At 34.9% G+C, this 24,970-nt stretch overlaps 1 protein-coding gene across 2 annotated transcripts in view; it reads left to right on the top strand.

Annotated features, from left to right (window-relative positions):
• The window catches only part of LOC149790215 (armadillo repeat-containing protein 8-like), an 89,386-nt gene that overhangs the window by 9,598 nt on the left and 54,818 nt on the right, over positions 1-24,970 (top strand). For both annotated transcript variants that reach the window (XM_089972230.1, XM_089972231.1), the window contains exons 3-6: positions 4,414-4,485; positions 13,779-13,921; positions 18,059-18,156; positions 22,672-22,764. In XM_089972230.1, the coding sequence (XP_089828356.1) occupies positions 4,414-4,485; positions 13,779-13,921; positions 18,059-18,156; positions 22,672-22,764 (406 nt within the window). The remainder of the gene's footprint in view (positions 1-4,413; positions 4,486-13,778; positions 13,922-18,058; positions 18,157-22,671; positions 22,765-24,970) is intronic.

The following is a 24,970-nucleotide window of genomic DNA, read 5'->3' on the forward strand; positions in this document are numbered from 1 at the left end:
AGTCTGAACATATTACAGTCAGCATAGTCTAAATAGGTTTATTTCAGTTTGCACTCCTTTTCATTTAGCCTCCTAAGCAGATTCATAGTTGGGCCCTTCAGATTATGTTCTAGGAAGTGTGTTTGGGATTCCCTACAGTCTGTTTTAGGACACATGTTTGGGATTCCCTACAGTCTGTTTTAGGACACATGTTTGGGATTCCCTACAGTCTGTTTTAGGACACATGTTTGGGATTCCCTTCAGTCTGTTTTAGGACACATGTTTGGGATTCCCTACAGTCTGTTTTAGGACACATGTTTGGGATTCCCTACAGTCTGTTTTAGGACACATGTTTAGGATTCCCTACAGTCTATTTTAGGACACATTTTTAGGATTTTCTACAATCTGTTTTAGGACACATGTTTGGGATTCCCTACAGTCTCTTTTAGGACACATGTTTGGGATTCCCTACAGTCTGTTTTAGGACACATGTTTAGGATTCACTATAGTGTATGTTCTAAGAGTGTTGTTTGGGATTCCATATAATTTCTGTTCTAGGACACTTGTTTGGGATTTGCTACAGGGTCTGTTCAAGGATGTGTGTTTGGGATTCCATACAAGGTCTGTTCTAGGACTTGTGTTTGTGGGATTAACACTAGCTTTTACAAACTTGTGCTTTAATATCAACCAATTGCATGAAAAGCATCATATTTTTAATCTCTACTGATTTTTCTTTGTTAACGCTGTCCTTTATTTGGAATGTTTTTTTTCTTCTTCTCAAATATAGTGTGATTTTTGTCCCATCAAAAAAGAATTCCATTTATAGAATGGATGATAGATCTAGTTATCAATTTGCAGATGTTGCTGGTGGCATTGCCTATATCATTCTCATTATGGCAGTGTTTCATGCATGATTGTCTATCTCAGCATGGCAGTGTTTCATGCATGATTGTCTATCTCAATATGGCAGTGTTTCATGCATGATTGTCTATCTCAAAATGGCAGTGTTTCATGCATGATTGTCTATCTCAGTATGGCAGTGTTTCATGCATGATTGTCTATCTCAGCATGGCAGTGTTTCATGCATGATTGTCTATCTCAGCATGGCAGTGTTTCATGCATGATTGTCTATCTCAGCATGGCAGTGTTTCATGCATGATTGTCTATCTCAGTATGGCAGTGTTTCATGCATGATTGTCTATCTCAGCATGGCAGTGTTTCATGCATGATTGTCTATCTCAGCATGGCAGTGTTTCATGCATGATTGTCTATCTCAGCATGGCAGTGTTTCATGCATGATTGTCTATCTCAGCATGGCAGTGTTTCATGCATGATTGTCTATCTCAGCATGGCAGTGTTTCATGCATGATTGTCTATCAGCATGGCAGTGTTTCATGCATGATTGTCTATCTCAGCATGGTAGTGTTTCATGCATGATTGTCTATCTCAATATGGCAGTGTTTCATGCATGATTGTTTCTCTCAGCATGGTAGTGTTAAATACATGATTATCACTATCTCAGCATGGCAGTGTTTCATGCATGATTATCAATCTGTCTCTGCATGGCAGTGTTTCATGCATAATTATCAGTCTATCTCAGCATGGCAGTGTTTCATACATGATTATCACTATTTCAGCATGGCAGTGTTTCATACATGATTATCAATCTCTCTCAGCATGGTAGTGTTTCATACATGATTATCACTATTTCAGCATGGTAGTGTTTCATACATGATTATCACTATCTCAGCAGTGCAGTGTTTCATGCATGATTATCAATCTCTCTCAGCATGGCAGTGTTTCATGCATGATTATCAATCTCAGCATGGCAGTGTTTCATGCATGATTACCTCAGTAAGGCAATGTTTCATGCATGATTATCAATCTCTCAGCATGGCAGTGTTTCATACATGATTATCACTATCTCAGCATGGCAGTGTATCATGCATGATTATCAATCTTTCTCAGCAGTGCAGTGTTTCATGCATGATTATCAATCTCTGCATGGCAGTGTTTCATGCATGATTATCAATCTATCTCTGCATGGCAGTGTTTCATGCATGATTATCAGTCTATCTCAGCATGGCAGTGTGTCATACATGATTATCACTATTTCAGCATGGCAGTGTTTCGTACATGATTATCACTATCTCAGCATTGCAGTATATCATGCATGATTATCAATCATTCTGAGCAAAACAGTGTTTCATGCATGATTATCAATCTATCTCTGCATGGCAGTGTTTCATGCATGATTGTTTCTCTCAGCATGGCAGTGTTAAATACATGATTATCACTATCTCAGCATGGCAGTGTTTCATGCATGATTATCAATCTATCTCTGCATGGCAGTGTTTCATGCATGATTATCAGTCTATCAGCATGGCAGTGTTTCATACATGAGTATCACTATTTCAGCATAGCAGTGTTTCATACATGATTATCAATCTCTCACAGCATGGTAGTGTTTCATGCATGATTATCAATCTATCTCAGCATGGCAGTGTTTCATGCATGATTATCACTATTTCAGCATGGCAGTGTTTCATACATGATTATCACTATCTCAGCATTGCAGTGTTTCATGCATGATTATCAATCTTTCTCAGCAATGCAGTGTTTCATGCATGATTATCAATCTCTCTCAGCATGGTAGTGTTTCATGTATGATTATCTCAGTAGGGCAGTGTTTCATGCATGATTATCTATCTTTCTCAAAATGGCAGTGCATCTTGCATGATTATCAATCTTAGCTTGGTAGTGTTTTATGCATGATTATCTCAGTATGGCAGTGTTTCATGCATGATTATCGATCTTTCTTAAAATGGCAGTGTATCTTGCATGATTATCAATCTGTCTCAGATGACTGTTACATGCATGATTATCACTCGATCTCAGCATGGCAGTGTTTCATTCATGATTATCATTCTATCTTAGCATGGCAGTGTTTCATGCATGATTATCTCAGTATGGCAGTGTTTCATGCATGAGTGTCTATCTTTCTCAAAAATGGCAGTGCATCATGCATAATTATGAGTATATTTGTCAACATGGCTGTATATGCATGATTGTCAGCATGTCAGTGTTTTATGCATGATTGCCTGTATCTTTGTCAGCATGTTAATGTTCCATGCATGATTGCCTGCATATTTGTCAGGATGGTAGTGTTCCATGCATGATTGCCTGCATATTTGTCAGGATGGTAATGCTCCATGCATGATTGCCTGCATATTTGTCAGTATGGTAATGTTCCATGCATGATTGCCTGTATCTTTGTCAGCATGTTAATGTTCCATGCATAATTGCCTGTATCTTTGTCAGCATGTTAATGTTCCATGCATGATTGCCTGCATATTTGTCAGGATGGTAATGTTCCATGCATGATTGCCTGCATATTTGTCAGGATGGTAATGTTCCATGCATGATTGCCTGCATATTTGTCAGGATGGTAATGTTCCATGCATGATTGCCTGCATATTTGTCAGGATGGTAATGTTCCATGCATGATTGCCTGCATATTTGTCAGGATGGTAATGTTCCATGCATGATTGCCTGCATATTTGTATGCATGGTAATGTTCCATGCATGATTGCCTGCATATTTGTCAGGATGGTAATGTTCCATGCATGATTGCCTGCATATTTGCCAGCATGGTAATGTTCCATGCATGATTGCCTGCATATTTGTATGCATGGTAATCTTCTATGCATAATTGCCTGCATATTTGTCAGCATGGTAATGTTCCATGCATGATTGCCTGCATATTTGTCAGGATGGTAATGTTCCATGCATGATTGCCTGCATATTTGTATGCATGGTAATCTTCTATGCATAATTGCCTGCATATTTGCCAGCATGGTAATGTTCCATGCATGATTGCCTGTATCTTTGTCAGCATGGCAGTGTTTCATGCATATCTATTTCAACATGGCATGGTTTCATACATGATTGTCTGTGTAGTTCTTATAATCTGTTTTCTTGTTTTAGGTATTGCACTGAATTTGTGTAAATTTGTGTGTAATGGTCACAAATCTTGCATGATTTTCATTCCATTGATTCTGCCATAAATTGTAATATATTTGTGTCCTGAAATTTTCATAAATTTGACCAGTGCTTTCTAGTCATAACCACAGTACAGTCAGTTTCTTGGCAATATGTGTACTAGTGTTTAGTATCAATCATCTCATCACTGTAACCTGATGAACATTCATGTGCAAGTCACTTAGCTATGTTTGTAAGTCACTTTGCTATGTTTGCAAGTCTCTTTGCTATGTTTGCAACCCATTTTGCAGGTCTTGTTGCTGTGTTTGCTAAGTTTTAAGCCTGAACTAGATTTGCAAGTCTGTTTTCGATGTTTACAAAGTTTTAAGAAAATATTGTAATTTATGGGGGTTAATTTTGTTTTTGTTTAAGTGATGGCTTTTCTAATTTCAGATGGCTCAAGAACTCAGTAATTGGAAACAATAAACAGAAGTCTAATGCCATCAACCATGGGGTGATACCAAGGTATATCAAAGCTAATTAAATTTTTTTTAAATGTACATTTGTTTTGGTCCTATGTCTTCATAGTAGTTCATAAAACACATCCCCACAATAACAGATATAAAGTAGACGTGCCTTGTGTATTTAGCATTTATTAATAAAAATCAAGTACAAAATTTAGATCTTCCACTTTTTTCTTCGTATAATTGCTGAAGTAATAGAATAGAAAGGAAACTAAACTATCCACTTACAGACCCGCTTATAACGTGGGGCAGGTGTGCATCCTATTTCTTTTTTCAAGAGTTTGACAAAAGAATTGACCCTTATTTGTTGAACAAGATGAAAATTATGATCAAAATTGCTAAAGAAAATCCTTCTATGCTTGTTTTATTGTTGAAAACGGTGGTTAATGTCCAGAAATTTTAATCATGAAATTCTCAACTTATAAATAAAAGTCCTATGTTTTGTTAGATATTCTTCAAGAAAATCTCAATGCACTGTAAATTACATTGGTACAAATCTCATTGCACTGTAAACAGCATTGTATCTCATTGCTCTGCAAATAAAATTGTTACAAATCTCATTGCACTGCAAATAAAATTGTTACAATTGTCATTGCACTGTAAATAACATTGTTACAAATCTCATTGTACTGTAAATAACATTGTTACAATTGTCATTGCACTGTAAATAACATTGTTACAAATCTCATTGTCCTGTAAATAACATTGTTACAAATCTCATTGCACTGCAAATAAAATTGTTAGAAATCTCATTGCACTGTAAATAACATTGTTACACATCTCATTACAATGTAAATAACATTGTTACAAATCTCATTGCACTGCAAATAGCATTGTTACATATCTCATTGCAATGTAAATAACATCAGAAATCTCACTGTAAATAACGTTGTTACAATTCTCATTGCACTGTAAATAACATTGTTACATATGTCATTGCAATGTAAATAACATTGTTACAAATCTCATTGTACTGTAAATAAAATTGTTAAAAATATTATTGCACTGCAAATAAAATTGTTACAGATCTTGTTGCACAGTAAATAAAATTGTTACAAATCTCATTGCACTGTAAATAACATTGTTACAATTCTCACTACACTGTAAGTAACATTGTTACAAATCTCATTGCACTGTAAATTACATTGTTACAATTCTCATTGCACTGTAAATAACATTATTAGAAATCTCACTGTAAAACTTTGTTACAAATCTCATTGCAATATAAATAACATAGGTACAAATATCATTGCATTGTAAATAACATTGTTACAAATCTCTATGTACTGTAAATAAAATTATTACAAATTCATTCCACTGTAAATATTGTTACAAATCTCATTGCACTGTAAATAAAATAGTTACAATTCTCATTGCACTGTAAATAATATTGTTGCATATCCCATTGCACTGTAAATAATATTGTTGCATATCCCATTGCACTGTAAATAACATTGTTACAAATATCCTTGCACTGTAAACATCATTGTATCTCATTGCACTGTAAATAACATTGTTACAATTCTCATTGCACTGTAAAAATCATTGTATATCATTACAATGTAAATAACATTGTTACAATTCTCATTACATTGTAAATAACTTTGTTACATATCTCATTGCACTGTAAATAACTTTGTTACAAATCTCATTGCACTGTAAATAACATTGTTACAAATCTCATTGCACTGTAAATAACATGGTATCTCATTGCATTGTAAATAACATTGTATCTCAATGTACTGTCAATAACATTGTATCTCATTGCACTGTAAAAACCTTTGTTACAAATCTCATTGCACTGTAAATAACATTGTTGCAAATCTCGTTGCACTGCAAATAACATTGTTACAATTTTGGTCAATCTGATGCCTACCATTTGCAACACTTCATGCCATGAAATAAGTTGTTTTTTTATTTCGGGTGAAATTTATGTTTTAGTTGTGTATTTTAATTTTTTCAGGGTAATCATCACAGATACAATATGCCCTCATGTATTAAAATGTGAAAGATGTCTGTCTGCCATAACAACTATGTTCATGGGCATTTCTGTGAGAACTTAATTAACCGCTGGCTGTGTTCTGATCTCTAAGAAAATAGAAACGCATGCAAATCCTACCTGCATAAGAGCTAGCGGTCATAGTCATGTGACAGGTCAACTCATTTCAGTTGACCACTTGAATACTGTGATAAATATTACTGTGTCAGTAACAGTTAAATTATATTTTATTATCCTCGTTATTCACATGATGTGATCAAAGGTAGCAAGGCAGCGAACTGTAAGGAATATCAAGTGAGTTCAAAGCTTTGTTTCATACATACATTATAGAGATGCATCTTCCAAAGTTTGTACTGAATTTAAAATTCCTGAATTGGCACTCAGACATTTGCTCAAGAATGTGCTTAAGTTTCACTATTACTTGCAACAATATAATGGAATCAGTATCTCACTAAAAAAAAAACAATTTTTAAAATTCTAGTTTCAACATCAGTGGTTTTTTAGTGGAACAAATTTATCTACCTTTTGAACAAAATAAATCTTGTGCAAAAAGCAAAGAGTGCACAGCATTTTGCAGGTAAACAATGGAACACAATTATGTGTTGTGTTTAAACATTTAGGAGTTATAATTTTCATAGTCTTTGAGAGATTGGTTATCTTGAAAATGAAGGTGATTTATACTGGAAAGGTAATTTATTCTCAAAAGTGAACAATTTTATACAAAGTTGTTTATTCACCATTATTCCAAATGTGATGATAAAAGGAGTATTCAGCCATTAAACAGCATCAATTCCTCCAGCCAAGGTCTTCTTTGTGTTCAGATGGTATGACACCCTCTTCTACATTTTTCAGAACACCCTCAGTAACTCATGCCCTTATATTACAGTCTATGTTTTTGGACTGCATTGTGTGTGGGTTATCAAAGGAGAGTCAATTCTTTTTTAACTGAAGTTAGTGGACATCTTTAAATGGTTCAAACAATGAACAAAATTCAGATTTCCTCCCAAAGTTTTAATTTAGTTGTTGTTGTTTTTGTAGGGTTTAACGCCATTTTTTCAGCACACAATAGGCTGTACATGGTGGCCAGTATTAATGGTAGAGGAAGAACCCTGGAAAGCCCCAGAATGAACCAGTGACCTACAAGAAGCTACTGGCAAGCTTTATCACATACCCATATTGGCTGAATCAGAGACTCGAACCCACGCAGACAGAGGTAAGATGGCAGTGATCTATAATGGAGAGCACTTTCGGCCACTTGGGGCTCCCTTTAATTTAGTACTTACAATAGCAGCAATGTGTCAGTGGGAGAGTTATCACAAAGTTTGCATTGTGCTTTCTCTGTCCAAAGTTCAAGGTATACACATATAGCCACATGGTTTGCTTATGGCTCTTGTTGGGTCATGGAAAATCTGTTAGTTTATATACAAATATAGCCCTCTGTGATTGTTGATAGCTATTGTTGGGTCATGAAAATTCATGTGTGCTTTATTGATAGCTATTGTTGGGTCATGGGAATTCAGTGTGATTATTGATAGCTATTGTTGGGTCATAGGAATTCAGTGTGGTTGTTGATAGCTATTGTTGGGTCATAGGAGTTCAGTGTGATTGTTGATAGCTATTGTTGGGTCATAGGAGTTCAGTGTGGTTGTTGATAGCTATTGTTGGGTCATAGGAATTCAGTGTGCTTGTTGATATCTATTGTTGGGTCATAGGAGTTCAGTGTGGTTGTTGATAGCTATTGTTGGGTCATAGGAATTCAGTGTGCTTGTTGATAGCTATTGTTGGGTCATAGGAGTTCAGTGTGGTTGTTGATAGCTATTGTTGGGTCATAGGAGTTCAGTGTGGTTGTTGATAGCTATTGTTGGGTCATAGGAGTTCAGTGTGGTTGTTGATAGCTGTTGTTGGGTCATAGGAGTTCAGTGTGGTTGTTGATAGCTATTGTTGGGTCATAGGAGTTCAGTGTGGTTGTTGATAGCTATTGTTGGGTCATAGGAATTCAGTGTGGTTGTTGATAGCTATTGTTGGGTCATAGGAATTCAGTGTGGTTGTTGATAGCTATTGTTGGGTCATAGGAATTCAGTGTGGTTGTTGATAGCTATTGTTGGGTCATAGGAATTCAGTGTGGTTGTTGATAGCTATTGTTGGGTCATAGGAATTCAGTGTGGTTGTTGATAGCTATTGTTGGGTCATAGGAATTCAGTGTGGTTGTTGATAGCTATTGTTGGGTCATAGGAATTCAGTGTGGATGTTGATAGCTATTGTTGGGTCATAGGAATTCAGTGTGGTTGTTGATAGCTATTGTTGGGTCATAGGAATTCAGTGTGCTTATTGATAGCTATTGTTGGGTCATAGGAATTCAGTGTGGTTGTTGATAGCTATTGTTGGGTCATGGGAATTCATTTAGTGTGTAAGTACATAGTATGATCCCCAACGGAAAGCACATATCATGAGGGGCCATCTCAAAGTCTCACAAGGAGTATTTAAAAGTGGACATGCTCATTTATACACACACATATACAAACACTAGACCCTTATTACAAAGTAAGATTACTGTGACCTACATTTCACATTTTATTGGCTTATTGATGATTTTGCATTTATTTCAAGAGCAACGATGTTGTATGCAGCCTGTATATATGCTGTTATATTTAGATTAACGATCACAATAGTAGGCCACTGTGTTCTATATTGATGTTTTAATCTTTTTTATGTTATGTTTATTTCTCAATCTCTATTCATGGTATAATTATCATACTAGATGACTATTTTATTCTCTGTTAGTACCACACCCTTACAACAAAAGATCGTCACTGTGGCCTACATTTTATTGTTTAGATTAAGGTTTTGCATTTAGCATATTATCAGATCAGTTTTCTTCATTCATCCTGTATATATACTATAATACCAAGATTCATGAAGCATAGTTATGGGAATAATCATGATATGTTCTACAATCTGATCACAAAAGTAGGTCTCTGATCTTTATTAAATGCTTCAATTATTTTTTTAACGTATTATATTTAATAATTGTTCATGCTGGACTCGCCAAATTCGATTTGTGTATGCATATGTTAGTACCACATAGAAAGAAGGTCATGATGACCTACATTTAACTGTATACAGGATTAGGTTACGATGTTTTGTCCAGTTTATAGCTATATAGGTTTTTAACACCCTCTATGCATACTGTTTTAACAAGAATCCTGAAACTTGGTAATGTATGCATCTTAATGGTTACTACGCCCTAATCTCAATTTAGTTTATTGTGACCCATATTTTATGCTTGCTTGGGTTCAGTTTCAAGCAGTTGTCATGTCTGAATTATCAAAGTAGTTGATTGTATACATCTCTATTAGTATTTCACACTTTTCAAATTTTACTGGGCTTATTTTATTTTAGGTTTTTGCATTTAGCTCATGACCACATTGTTTTTTAATGTTTGAAATTGGTGATTGTTGTACAACTCATACCAGAAGGGTTACTGTGACCTATATTTCACATTGTACCTTATTAGGTAAAATGTTTTAATTCATAAGTACACAGGATTTTGGCATGCTGTCCTATCTTATTTAGATCCAAGAATGTTGGGGATGCATCTTGATGAGCACTGCTCCCTCATTTCTATAGTAGGTCATTGTGGTCCATATTTTTATGCTTCATGGTCAATTAAACCTGTACAACAGAAGAGGCTAATTGTGGCCCATTGTTTATATATTTCTGGTTTTGGTTAAATTTTTGCCAAAAGAGGTTTCTGCAACCTCTCTTTTATGTTTCCATGACTTTCTTCCAATTTTGTGTTAACTTTTCATTTATTGGGTGATGTATTTGCCCCAATCATGAAACTTAATAATTTGATACAAAACTATGAGCTAAACTTAGGTATCCATTATTCTAACATAAATACATTGCCCTTGACAAATAAATCCATTATTTTAACATAATACATGTACAGTGTGTTTGTCATAGATTACCATTATTATAATACAATAACCAGAGTCCTTGTCACAGATATCCGTTATTCTAATGCAATACACAGTGTCCCTGTCATAGGTATCAATAATCCTAGTTCATTACAGTGGCCTGGTCACAGGTATCTGTTATTCTAGTGCAATACACAGTGTCCCTGCCATTTTTGTATCCATTATTTTAATGCAATACACAATGTTCCTGTCATATATATCCATTATTCTAATGTAATACACAGTGTTTCTGTCATAGGTCTCCATTGTTCAAATGCAGTATACTGTCCTGTCTTGTTATTGGTATCCATTATTCAAATGCAATACGCAATTTCCCTGTCATTGGTATCCATTATTCTAGTGCAGTACAGTGTCCTGGTCATAGGTATATATTATTCTAGTGCAATACACAGTGTCCCTGTCATTTGTATCCATTATTCTAGTGGAGTACACAGTGTCCCTGTCATTTGAATCCATTATTCTAGTGGAATACACAGTGTCCCTGTCATTTGAATCCATTATTCTAGTGGAATACACAGTGTCCCTGTCATTTGAATCCATTATTCTAGTGGAATACACAGTGTCCCTGTCATTTGAATCCATTATTCTAGTGCAGTACACAGTGTCACTGTCATTTGAATCCATTATTCTAGTGCAGTACACAGCGTTCCTGTCATTTGAATCCATTATTCTAGTGAAGTACAATGTGATTTTATGGTTTAAGGCTGTAATGGACAGGTTTTCACTGGCCTTGAGTAGTTCAATCTGGTTCAAACTGGTTCCATCCTTTTCAAACCAGTTCAAACCAGTTTATCCTACTTGTGATCTCATTCTAGCTGGTTTATTCCAAGCAGATTTTATGTTGTAATTCTAGTGCAATACACAGTGTCCTTGTTGTTTGTATCCATTATTCACAGTGTCCCTGTCATTGGTATCCATTATTCTAGTGCAGTACAGTGTCTTGATCACAGGTATCTATTATTCTAATGCAATACACAGTGTCCCTGTCATTGGTATCCATTATTCTAATGCAATACGCAATGTTCCTGTAATAGATATCCATTATTCTAATGCAATACACAGTGTCCCTGTCATATATATTCATTATTCTAATGCAATATACAGTGTCCCTGTCATAGGTATTCATTATTCTAATGCAATGCACAGTGTCCCTGTCATAGATATTCATTATTCTAGTGCAGTACAGTGTCTCTGTTGTTTGTATCCATTATTCTAATGCAATACACAATGTCCCTGTGCCAGTAGATTCTTGTGGGTCAGTGGTTCTTTCCCGGGTTCTTCCTCCACCATTAATACTGGCCGCCATGTATAATCTATTGTGTGCTGAAAATGGCATTAAAAACAACAACAATGTCCCTGTAATAGATATCCATTATTCTAATGCAACACACAGTGTCCCTTCATAGGTATTCATTATTCTAATGCAATATACAGTGTCCCTGTCATAGATATTCATTATTATAGTGCAGTACAGTGTCCCTGTTATTTGTATCCATTATTCTCATGCAATACACATCATCCTTGTAATATATATCCATTATTCTAATGCAATACAGTGTCCTTGTCATAGGTATCCATTATTCTAATGCAATACACATCATCCTTGTCATAGGTATCCATTATTCTAATGCAATACACAGTGTCCCTGTAATAGATATCCATTATTCTAATGCAATACACAGTGTCCCTTTCATAGATATTCATTATTCTAGTGCAGTACAGTGTCCCTGTCATATGTATCCGTTATTCTAATGTAATACAGTGTCCTTGTCATAAGTATTCATTATTCTAATGCAATACACAGTGTCTGTGTCATTGGTATTCATTATTCTAATGCAATACACATTGTCCTTGTCATAGGTATCCATTATTCGTATGCAATACACAGTGTCCCTGTCATAGGTATCTATTATTTTAATGCAATACAGTGTCCTTGTCATAAGTATTCATTATTCTAATGCAATACACATTGTCTTTGTCATAGGTATCCATTATTCTAATGCAATACACAGCATCCTTGTCATATGTATCCATTATTCTAATGCAATATACAGTGTCCCTGTTATTTGTATCAATTATTCTAATGCAATACACAGTGTCCTTGTAATAGGTATTCATTATTCTAATGCAATACACAGTGTCCCTGTAATAGATATCCATTATTCTAATGCAATACACATTGTCCTTAATAGATATCCATTATTCTAATGCAATACACATTGTCCTTGTCATAAGTATTCATTATTCTAATGCAATACACAGCATCCTTGTCATATGTATCAATTATTCTAATGCAATATACAGTGTCCTTGTCATAGGTATCCAGTATTCTAATGCAATACACAGTGTCCCTGTTATTTGTATCAATTATTCTAATGCAATACACAGCATCCTTGTCATAGGTATCCATTATTCTCATGCAATACACAGCGTCCTTGTAATAGGTATCCATTATTATATTACAATACACAGTGTCCTTGTCATAGGTATCCATTATTCTAATACAATACACATTGTCCCTGTTATTTGTATCCATTATTCAAATGCAATACACAGTGTCCATGTCATAGGTATCCATTATTCTCATGCAATACACAGCGTCCTTGTAATAGGTATCCATTATTATATTACAATACACAGTGTCCTTGTCATAGGTATCCATTATTCTAATACAATACACATTGTCCCTGTTATTTGTATCCATTATTCAAATGCAATACACAGTGTCCCTGTCATTGGTATTCATTATTCTAATACAGTACACATAGTCTTTGTCATTGGTATCCATTATTCTAATGCAATACACAGTGTCTTTGTCATTGGTATCCATTATTCTAATGCAATACACAGTGTCCTTGTCATAGGTATCCATTAGTCTAATGCAATACACAGTGTCCCTGTCATAGATTTCCATTATTGTAATGCAGTACACAATATCATTGTCATATGTATCCATTATTATAGTGCAGTACAGTGTCCTGGTCACAGGGATCCATTATTCTAAATGTAATACAGTGTCAAACTTATTGTGTGTGTGTGCGATTAAGATTTTTAATGTAGCTTTAAAACAAATTCAGTCATATTGCTACGATGTCTGCAGTGTGCAGTGACAGTTTATAGTCATGTCCACCAGAGAAATGCATGTATTCTTGAGACGGCAAAGTTAATAGAGTTTTTCAGTGGGTTTAATGTATTCCGGAGATGGCAAGGGAACTCGGGTTGTTCTGATAGTCTGTATTACTCAGGGGAATGCATGTATTCCTGAGATGGCAATTGAAACAGGCTTTTTATTGGGTTTATATTTCTTTTTTTCAGGCTGTTACAGTGGATGATAGATGATGAAATTTCTGTTGATCTGAGAAAAGAAGCAGCCGTTGTTTTGGGTAGTATTGCTAAAGGCACTATGGATGATATCCACAGTATTGTAACTGAGGGTAGTGTACCAGTACTTCTCAAAGGTAAGTCCATTTATTTTTGGCAGGTCCATTAGAATTTTATATAAAAAAAACAAGATCATGAAATCAAATACCCTTTAAAACAAAATTGTTTTTGTCTCAAGGTTGCATTAGGAAATTGTATGGTCCTGTCATGATTATAATGTGGTTGTGTTGTATACACTGTACTTGCTTTGAGTCCAACTGCAAGCAACATATACCCTGATCTGTCATTACATAATGTGCCAGAAGATCAGGGTTTATATTTTTAATTCTTCCAGTTACTCCTAAAAAACTGTATAGACCTAAATCTTCCAATACTTTTTGCAAGGACAGATTGGGGGTGGGGGTGCAGTTTGCAATTGGACTCAACATTTATGATTGTACTATGGTAATTGTAACCATGAAAGTGTACCATATTATAAGTGAGATCACCTTTTGTTGATTACTGTCACAAAGAAGGTTTGTAGCCTAATGGAGTATGTGTTTAAAAAAAAGGGGTTATTAATGAAATGAAACCATAATGAAATCACCTGTCAGTCAAAACCCAGAATTAAAATGGTATAGCAATGATAAAATTCAATTTACTATAGGCAATTCATTGGTAACATTGACCATACCTACGTTCTATGAAGGACATTTGGGCAATTCATTGTTATCAGTTATCATTGACCATACACTACTCTGGTCTAAGTACTTAGAGTGTCCAACTTGGATGTGGGAGGTCACAAGTTCAAACCCTGGCCAGATCATTCTTAAGATTGTAGTGACATGACTACATTTGTTAATGCCATGTTAAAAGTCCAAATCACACACCAATAGTCAGGTCAAATGGTGATGCATGTAAAGGTTTTGATCAACACAATTTGTTATTCCTATCTTAATAAGGATATTTTTTGTGTTCAGATATAATTTGAGATGAATAATTTGTTTAAATTATTTGTTAGTATTACAATGTGCTCAATGACTGTTTTGGACTAAAACACTAATTTTGGATTATTGTGAATTCATTTAAAGACATTTTGGATTTTATACATTGTGATACAGAAAGACTATTGGTAGATCGGTACATTCAAGACCATTGGTACGTCAGCACATTCAAGACTTTGAATTCATTTGGAACATTATACCTTTGGACTTGTGATAGAGCTTTAAGGATTGTTTGGGATTTAATTCATGATACTATCAGGTTCTTTAAAATTTTGTGACTTAGATAATTAAATTATTTCTATTAATTCTACTAAACTTGTTGGTTTTTATCTTTGATGTTACCTAGTTTCATTTATAACAGAAGTAGGCTGCTGAATATTTTAAGCTGTAACAGGATGAATGGGTAAAGTTTAGTTGGGAATGGATTTAGTGAGACACACAAAGCAGTTTCTTCTTTGAATATGTTTCATAATCATAATACCTTAGGTTTCAATTGAATGTACCATTCCTGAAAATTTTGTTTTTGACTTACTGGTCTAGGACCAGTCCAACCCCAAATTTCGTTTTTGACTTACTGGTCTAGGACCAGTCTAACCCCAAATTTTGGTTTTGACTTATGGGTCTAGGACCAGTCTGACCCCAAATTGGACCAGTCTAACAGCTAAGTCTGACATGAATGTTTACACCAGAGCATTAACACAACTAAAAGACATGAAAAAAAGTGGAAACATTTGAAAAATCATAATTTTATTCAATCATAGAAATTTTTTCCTAAGCTTAACGTTTCAAAATTTTCAAATAATGTGATCATGCCTTGTACTGGTAGATCCTCGTTGAATCTCAGCACTTTAGTTAACTAAAACTACTAGTCTAAAAGTTCCCAACAACAGATAAAAAATATCAAACATGAAAATAAAATAGGACACATTTGTTAGTCAAAGCTTGTTCAGTGAATCAAATCAGAAAAGAACCTCCAAAGACAGTTGATATATTCATTAGCCACAAAAATAACAATTCACTTAGCAGGTAGTCTTAATCTTATCTAAGCTTCCCACCCCATTTTAGATATTTTGACATTTTGTTGTGGGACTAAGACTATATGGCAGATTCCTCAGCTTCACATGAATTTTGTCTTAACTCTTGGAGTGCATGTGTCAACTTCAGATGAATTTTGCCTTGGCCTGTGGAGTGTATGTGTCAACTTCAGATGAATTTTGCCTGTGTTCTTGGAATGTATGTGTCAACCTCAGATGAATTTTGCCTTGGCCGTTGGAATGTATGTGTCAACCTCAGATGAATTTTGCCTTGGCCCTTGGAATGTATGTGTCAATCTCAGATGAATTTTGCCTTGGCCCTTGGAATGTATGTGTCAATCTCAGATGAATTTGCCTTGGCCCTTGGAGTGTATATGTCAGCTTCACCTGAATATTGCCTTGGCCCTTGGAGTATATGTGTCAACTTCAGATGAATTTTGCCTTGGCTCTTGAAATGTATGTGTCAACCTCAGATGAATTTTGCCTTGGCCCGTGGAGTGTATATGTCAGCTTCACCTGAATATTGCCTTGGCCCTTGGAGTGTATGTGTCAGCTTCAGATGAAATTTGCTCTGGCCCTTGGAGTGCATGTCACTTGATGTGTCAATTTTAGATGAATGTATGTGTCAACCTCAGATTAATTTTGCCTTGGAGTGTATGTGTCAGCTTCACATGAATATGGCCTTGGAGTGTATGTGTCAGCTTCAGATGAATTTTTCCGTGTCAAGTGCCATGTTTTCTCTGAAGAAATCTGTCAGTGTGCAATGTTCTTATTAGGACATAAATCAGTTAGTTCTAATCTCATGACTTGATAAATAACCAGCTGTGCATTCAACTTTGTAAATGCTCAGGCAGTCAGGTTCGTGATGATTGGGGGAGGGGTATTTACTAGCAGTAACTTTCTGGTTCAAGTAATATTCTCTTTGCTTGTTTCACCTACTTTTAGTGCCTCAGTCATGGACTTTAATGTTTGGCTGACTCTAGTAATGCAGTAGATGCTGAATAAAACATAAATGACCTTTTCATTGTAATAAATCCATGGCCAATTTTTCCCCACTGATCCTGGAAAGTCCTAACATGTTTATTTTTATCATATCTTCTGTCCTTTTCAGATCTGGGACAATTGGAAACCCATCATTGCAACACATCTTGTAGGAGACAAATTTCGCTATCATTGATTCTTGCCTTTGTAAATCCATGCTTAAATGAACTCATTGCATCCATAACATATGGTAAGCTGATACTATTGATGCTTAATGCTAGCTATGATTCAGACCAAGTGTTTGATTGATGAAGATCAAATTTCGACTGGTGATCAGCATATTGCATGCAAAATTTGCATATTTTCAGTCTCCCACTATTGAGTGACTCCCACTCGCATCAGTGCACTTTTATGGCTCTTTTCAGATGGTCTAAGGATTAAAAAGCACATTTTCTTTACTTTGTAAAAACAAAGAAGAAATATGAAAGGTCTGCTTACATGACTTTAGACCACCATAATGTTCAGGCCCTGACTACATTGGTTAGCATGCCTCAAGATTGCACCTGGATGTACAGTGATGTGTAACTTGCCTAAATGTTTCACCTGGATGTGTGGTGATGTGTAGCTTGCTTCAAGGTTTTGCCTGGATGTACAGTAATGTGTACCTTGCTGTTGTTGTATTAGGGTTTAACGCCAATTTTCAGCACACGATAGGCTATACATGGCGGCCAGTATTAATGGTGGAGGATGAACCTGGGAAATCCCCGGAAAGAACCACCGGCCCTCGAGAAGCTACTGGCAAGCTTTCTCACATACCCACATTAGCTGAATCCGAGACTCGAACCCACGCAGACAGAGGTGAGGTTTGAGTGATCCGTAATGGAGAGCACTTTAGACCACTTGGCCCAATGTGTACCTTGCAGGTTTCTACTTGATGTACATTGATGTGTAGCTTGCCTAAAGGTTTCACTTGTGTTTACAAATATGTGTAGCTTGCCTCAAGGTTTCACCTGGATATACAGTGATGTGTAGCTTGCCTAAAGATTACACTTATATGTACAATTAAGATTTCTAGCTTGCCTTACTTTATGTTGTTATCCTTGTACTGTTTATAGGCAAGAAGTTGCATTTTGTTGTCTAACATGTTAAGTCCTGAAGGCAGCATACCTCAATTCTGTTTTTACATGTATTTGTTTCTTTTTGTTTTTTGTTGTAGGCCTGAACAGTTCCTACCTTAAGTATGTAGAGGCATGTCTTCGTTGCTTGAGATCCATTTTCATCCATGATACATCACAGATACATCTCTTGTATGAGGTAATAAATCACAGATATATCTCTTGTATGAGGTAATACATCACAGATATATCTCTTGTATGAGGTAATACATGTACAGATGGATATATCTCTTATATGAGGTAATACATGTACAGATAATATCTCATTTGTGAGGTAATACATGTACAAACAATCTCATTGTGAGGTAATACATGTACAGATAATATCTCATTTGTGAGATAATACATGTACAGATAACATCTCTTATATGAGGTAATGCATGTACAGATAACATCTCTTTTATGAGGTAATACATATACAGATAACATCTCTTATATGAGGTAATACATGTACAGATAGCATCTCTTATATGAAGTAATACATGTACAGATGGATATATCTCTTATATGAGGCAATACATGTACAGATGGATATATCTCTTATATGAGGTAATACATATACAGATAACATCTCTTATATGAGGTAATTCATATACAAGTTTTTGTTCAGGAATTCATTCTGGCCTTTCTGTTGGATCTGGAGGCCATGTCTGTGCAATATTTACATACTGTATACTCACTTTTAATTTAGGTCCAACTGCAAACAAGATAGACCCTGATCTGTGATCATACAATGTGCTAGCAGGTCAGGATTTATGGTGTGTTTTTTATTGATTACTCCTAAGAAATTGCAGAGACCCAGATATGCTTGTACATTATGGGACTGCAAAGCTAAGTCTGTGCAGTTGGTTTTGACTTATATGTGACTATATATGATATTTATATTTCTGGACTCTATAACATCATTTTCCCCCATTTTTGGGGCAAGATAAATGCATAAAATGTAAGTATCAGCAAAGACAAGTGACTACTAGGACATGACTTTTTGTTGAATACTTGATAATTGATAGACAAAAGAGGAATCACCACACACACCACCACTTGGTGGATACTGAGAATCACCAAATACAACACTAGTTAGTAGATATTGAAAATCACCACATATACCACCATTTAATGGATACTGAAAATCACACACACACCACTTAGTAAATACTGAGAATAACCAGCCACACCATCTCTTATTGGGTACTGAAAATTACCACACACAACCACTGAGTAGATATTAAAAATCACCATACACCACCAGTTAATAGATACTGAGAAGCCCCACACACACTACCAACATTGGATATATTCTGATACTGTCCTTTTGTCTGTTACAAATTTACCAAAATTATATATATATAAAATGATAATGAACAGTGCAAAACTAGTTTCTAACTAGCCTAAGTACTTGCAACTCTAGTTGAATATTTTCAACAGACAAAAAGAAAATCTTGTTATTACTACAAATCTAAAAATGGAACATCATGTAAATATGTGATTTTCACTAAGAAAAATCAATTATGATATTTATTTGGCCCTGATCAAAGCATTGCTGATCTGACTTCAAGTGTGGCCACCATCTAGTTGGTCCTGCATGAAGCATTACTAGTCTGACTTCGAATAAGACTACCACTTAGTTGGTCCTGAATGAAGGATTGCTGATCTGACTTCAAGTGTGGCCACCATATAGTTGATCCTGAATGAAGCATTGCTGATCTAACTTCAACTATGGCCTCCATCTAATTGGTCCTGAATGAAGCATTGCTGATCTGACTTTGAACAAGGCCACCATCTAATTAGTCCTGAATGAAGCATTGCTGATCTGACTTCAAACAAGGCCACAACATAACAAAAAATCTTCTCAAATTTGTGTGAATGGATCCTAAATGCCAACACTAAAAGTCTTTTCATGGTATCTTAATTTGTTTAAATGGATCCCAAATGTCAACACTAAAAGTCTTTTCATGGTGTAAATGGATCCTAAATGTCAACACTAAAAGTCTTTTCATGGTATCTTAATTTGTGTAAATTTATCCCAAATGTCAACACTAAAAGTCTTTTCATGGTTTAATTGGATCCTAAATGTCAACACTAAAAGTCTTTTCATGGTGTAAATGGATCCTAAATGTCAACACTAAAAGTCTTTTCATGGTGTAAATGGATCCTAAATGTCAACACTAAGAGTCTTTTCATTGTTTAAATGGATCCTAAATGTCAACACTAAAAGTCTTATGGTATCTTAATTTGTGTGAATGGATCTTAAATGTCAACACTGAAAGTCTTTTCATGGTATCTTAATTTGTGTGAATAGATCCGAAATGTTAACACTAAAAGTCTTTTCATGGCATCTTCATTTGTGTAAATGGATCCTAAATGTCAACACTGAAAGTCTTTTCATGGTATCTTAATTTGTGTGAATGGATCCGAAATGTCAACACTAAAAGTCTTTTCATGGTATCTTAATTTATGTGAATGGATCCGAAATGTCAACACCAAAAGTCTTTTCATGGTATCTTAATTTGTGTGAATGGATCCGAAATGTCAACACTAAAAGTCTTTTCATGGTATCTTAATTTGTGTGAATGGATCCTAAATGTCAACACTAAAAGACTTTTCATTGTTTAAATGGATCCAAAATGTCAACACCAAAAGTCTTTTCATGGTATCTTAATTTGTGTGAATGAATCATAAATGTCAACACCAAAAGTCTCTTCATGGTATCTTAATTTGTGTGAATGGATCCGAAATGTCAACACCAAAAGTCTTTTCATGGTATCTTAATTTGTGTGAATGGATCCGAAATGTCAACACTAGAAGTCTTTTCATGGCATCTTAATTTGTATAAATGGATCCTAAACGTCAACACTAAAAGACTTTTCATTGTTTAAATGGATCCAAAATGTCAACACCAAAAGTCTTTTCATGGTATCTTAATTTGTGTGAATGAATCATAAATGTCAACACTAAAAGTCTTTTCATGGTATCTTAATTTGTGTGAATGGATCCGAAATGTCAACACTAAAAGTCTTTTCATGGTATCTTAATTTGTGTGAATGGATCCGAAATGTCAACACTAAAAGTCTTTTCATGGTATCTTAATTTGTGTGAATGGATCTGAAATGTCAACATTAAAAGTATTTTCATGGTATCTTAATTTGTGTAAATGGATCCTAAATGTCAACACTGAAAGTCTTTTCATGGTAATTTAATTTGTGTAAATGGATCTTATGGTATCATAATTTGTCCTGAACAGAAATGGTGCCAATCTTATGTCCAGTATGGCTGACACAATGGTTAATTTTAAAGTCTTATTGGTCACGAATACCAGACACTGGTTTCAACACTCACTAATTGAAAAAAGGAAATGGTCATGAATTCCTGGAAATTCTTTATGTACAGTAGAACATCGTTCCTTTGATGGATTTGTTTTAAATGGAGGGAGAATTTCACCCTTGATTTTTCATTTACCAGAATCCCGCTCAAGACTGATTTATTTTTGTCCTTAATTTTCCTTCATTAATGTTGTATATTTTTTCCCAGTAAACCAAACCCCTAAAATCTGAATACTGAAACAAACTTTGATCCCACATTTCAATTTTATGCTTGAAAAAGCCCATAAAACAGAAACTCAGTCCAAACTTGGAGATATATTTTTGCTGCTAAATTCCATAAACTTGCTGGAACAGATTAATTACATTTAGCAAGTACTGTAGCTAGCTGATCAGTGAGACAAAGACTTGCAGGTAAGGTTAAAACTATACTTGACAATGTGTCAACACAGATTAGGGCTGACTAGATTTGAGACTAGTCTCAAAATTTTGCAACATGCAAGGGAGCTGGCTTTTATGGTAAATAATTACTAACTAAATGCCTGTACATAAACAGTTTGAAAAAGACTATATTTATCTGCTTATTATTTAATTATGATTGTTGCTATTAATTTATATACATGATCAATGGAACTTTGTTTGCTTCTTTACAAAAATTAAATAGCATAGCTTTGTTATTGAGGCATATATGTGGCTTCACTTTTGATGCTTTACTGGCAGAGACCAAAAATGCGGTATCCTGACTTTAAGTGAGATAGCCTGAAAATTTTACGTTTTAAACAGAGATTAAAAAAACTTAACGATTGCTAAGGATATACATTATTTGGCACAATAAATGGAGTCATCAACACAAACTACATCAGTTTTAAAAAAAAGATGTAAGAAAACAGACAATTCTTCATGCCCTACTCAAGCCAGGCTCTTGAACTTTCAACATTACGAATTGTTTGGAGTAATCTGGATCACGTGGGTTTTTCCTTTATGGTGGTTTGACAGTAGTATCTTAGTAAAGAAAATAATCCCTTAGAAATACAATTTGTATGCGGATATTAATTATTTTGGTATAAAGTCTGTCATTCTTTGATTCCTTTAAGTTAAGACGTATGGAGTGAAATATTATCAATTTGTAGGATGGATGTTAATTATTTTGGCACTAAGTCTGTCATTCCTGGATTAAAGTTTGTTAAGAAGTCTGCAGTGAAATATTTTAGAGAAATTAAATTTTAATTAACCTAATAAATTAGAAATTCCAGCTTTAGATGTCTTTACAAAGGGAGATAATTCTAATCACATGGTTCTAGTATAAAATATATTTTCTAATATGATTTTGTTTATAGGATGCCTCCATAGTTCCCATTCTTCTGAGTGTTCTTCCAAAGTCTGTGTGTACACAGGAATGTATTACAACCATCCTTGCCAATTGCTGTAAGGTAAGATATTTTTGAATCTTACAAAATGTTCATGTTTAATTACCACCTGTGCATTTATCGTTATCATCCAAGCTTTATTTTAAATAAAATGTACTTTACTAAGATTAATAGCAACCACCTAATTCCAGTAATTGCCATTTTACATTGGTCATCTAAACCTCTTTATATAGCATATACTGACCAGTAGTTATGTAGCTGTACTTAGTGTCCTGTCTTCATATAGTGACCCATAGTTATATAGCTGTACAATATTATTATCCAGTCTTCATATACTGACCAGTAGTTAGTTAACCATACTTATTGTTTTGCCCTCATACATTTACCTAGTTATATAGCTGTACATCTTGTCATGTCCTCATATACTAACCCATATCGCCATACTTACTGTCCTGCCTACATTACTATTATGAGACATGGTGTAATGTTACCTTTGGCAGTGGCAAAGGTGACAGTATTAACATCAGTGTCTTTTTGCCTATGACAGTGGAAAGTTGGCAGTATTAACATCAGTGTCATTTTGCCTATGACAGTTGAAAGTTGGCAGTGTTAGCATCAGTGTCTTTTTATCTATGACAGTGGAAAGTTGGCAATATTAACATCAGTGTCTTCCTGCCTGTGACAGTGGAAAGTTGGCAGTATTAACATCAGTGTCTTTCTGCCTGTAACAGTGGAAAGTTGGCAGTGTTAAAATCAGTGTCTTTCTGTCTGTGACAGTGAAAAGTTGGCAGTATCAACAATGTTAAAATTTTTTGTGTTCTGCAGGTCATAAGCTTTTCGTGTGGGAATAAATTTTGCTCAAAATACTGATCAAATTTTAGTAGCCATAGGGCACTGTACTTGATTTTGTAGTTTCCATTTCAAATTTTAGTAGTCTTAGGCTGTGTACTTGATCTTTTAGTGGCCATTTCAAATTTTAGATTGCCATAGGCTGTGTACTTGATTTTGTAGTGCCTATTAAAATTTTAGTAGCCATAGGGCAGTCTACTTGATATTTTAGTGGCCATTTAAAATTTTAGATTGACATTGGCTGTGTACTTGATTTTGTAGTGCCCATTAAAATTTTAGTAGCCATAGGGCAGACTACTTGATATTTTAGTGGCCATTTCAAATTTTAGATTGACATTGGCTGTGTACTTGATTTTGTAGTGCCCATTAAAATTTTTGCACCATAGGGCAGTCTACTTGATATTTTAGTGGCCATTTAAAATTTTAGATTGACAAGTCCTAATATGTTTAGACAATAAGAGCCAAAATCAGTTGAATAGGGCAAGGAGTGTGATGGTTTTTGTTGTGGAATATTATACAGTTAAAAGTGAGTTCTTTTTAATAGGTGACAAAATCATCAATAGATATCTGCTTAAACCTCAGTCCAGTCATTAACTTTTTGATGTTCACCACACTATCTCTCTTCATGCTGCCAAACATAAAATTCACTGACATATAAATAAAGCCTTAACTCATAAACCCTCATGCCATGTTTACACATGATCAGGATGTATGTATGCTACTTCCAAGTTCGATTCCATGAACACCATTTTCATTACACCAGAGTAGGTGTTGTTATACGTATATCGATGTAGCTCTACATTGATACCAAAATAGTGTAGTCTTTCTGCTCATAATACAAAATACAGTCAAGGAAAAACATAATTTTTGAGACCAGATTTTTTAAGGCTAATAATTACTAGTTGTTGGTACTGGAGTTTGTGTCCAGATTTTAGACTTTTTTGCCTGAGATTTGAAGCAGACCAGTCCAGACTGCACATAGATACGTGAATCTTTGAAAAACGTAGAATAAGATTTAGAGTAAAAAGTGACAATGACACCAAAGTGATGGGTCCAATAATAATATAAATGTGCCTATCTCACATGTGTGGGCAAAATAACCAATCCAAAACAATGTCTTTAATACAACTAGGTACCTGGCTAAATGAAATCTCTCAGAAGGACATAGAACACAATTAATATTACTATATGTTCTCTACATTTGTTTCTCAGTACTGACCTTTCCACTGTGTGACAATCAATGCAAATCATATGTTAATCTAAAATACCTTCAAAGATGACTTGATGGTGAAGTTCTTCTCAAAGGTTGACCTGCTCCTTTTTGAGATGCTGGACTGTCAACATAGCAGCATGTAAACAGAACACAGATTTCCCTTCTGGGTCATCACCAAGGCCTTATTACTCACTGTGCACTGTTGCC

The sequence above is a fragment of the Sinohyriopsis cumingii genome, chromosome 10 (genome assembly GCF_028554795.1).
Source record: "Sinohyriopsis cumingii isolate HCF-2022 chromosome 10, ASM2855479v2, whole genome shotgun sequence".
Taxonomy (NCBI): Eukaryota; Metazoa; Mollusca; class Bivalvia; order Unionida; family Unionidae; genus Sinohyriopsis; species Sinohyriopsis cumingii.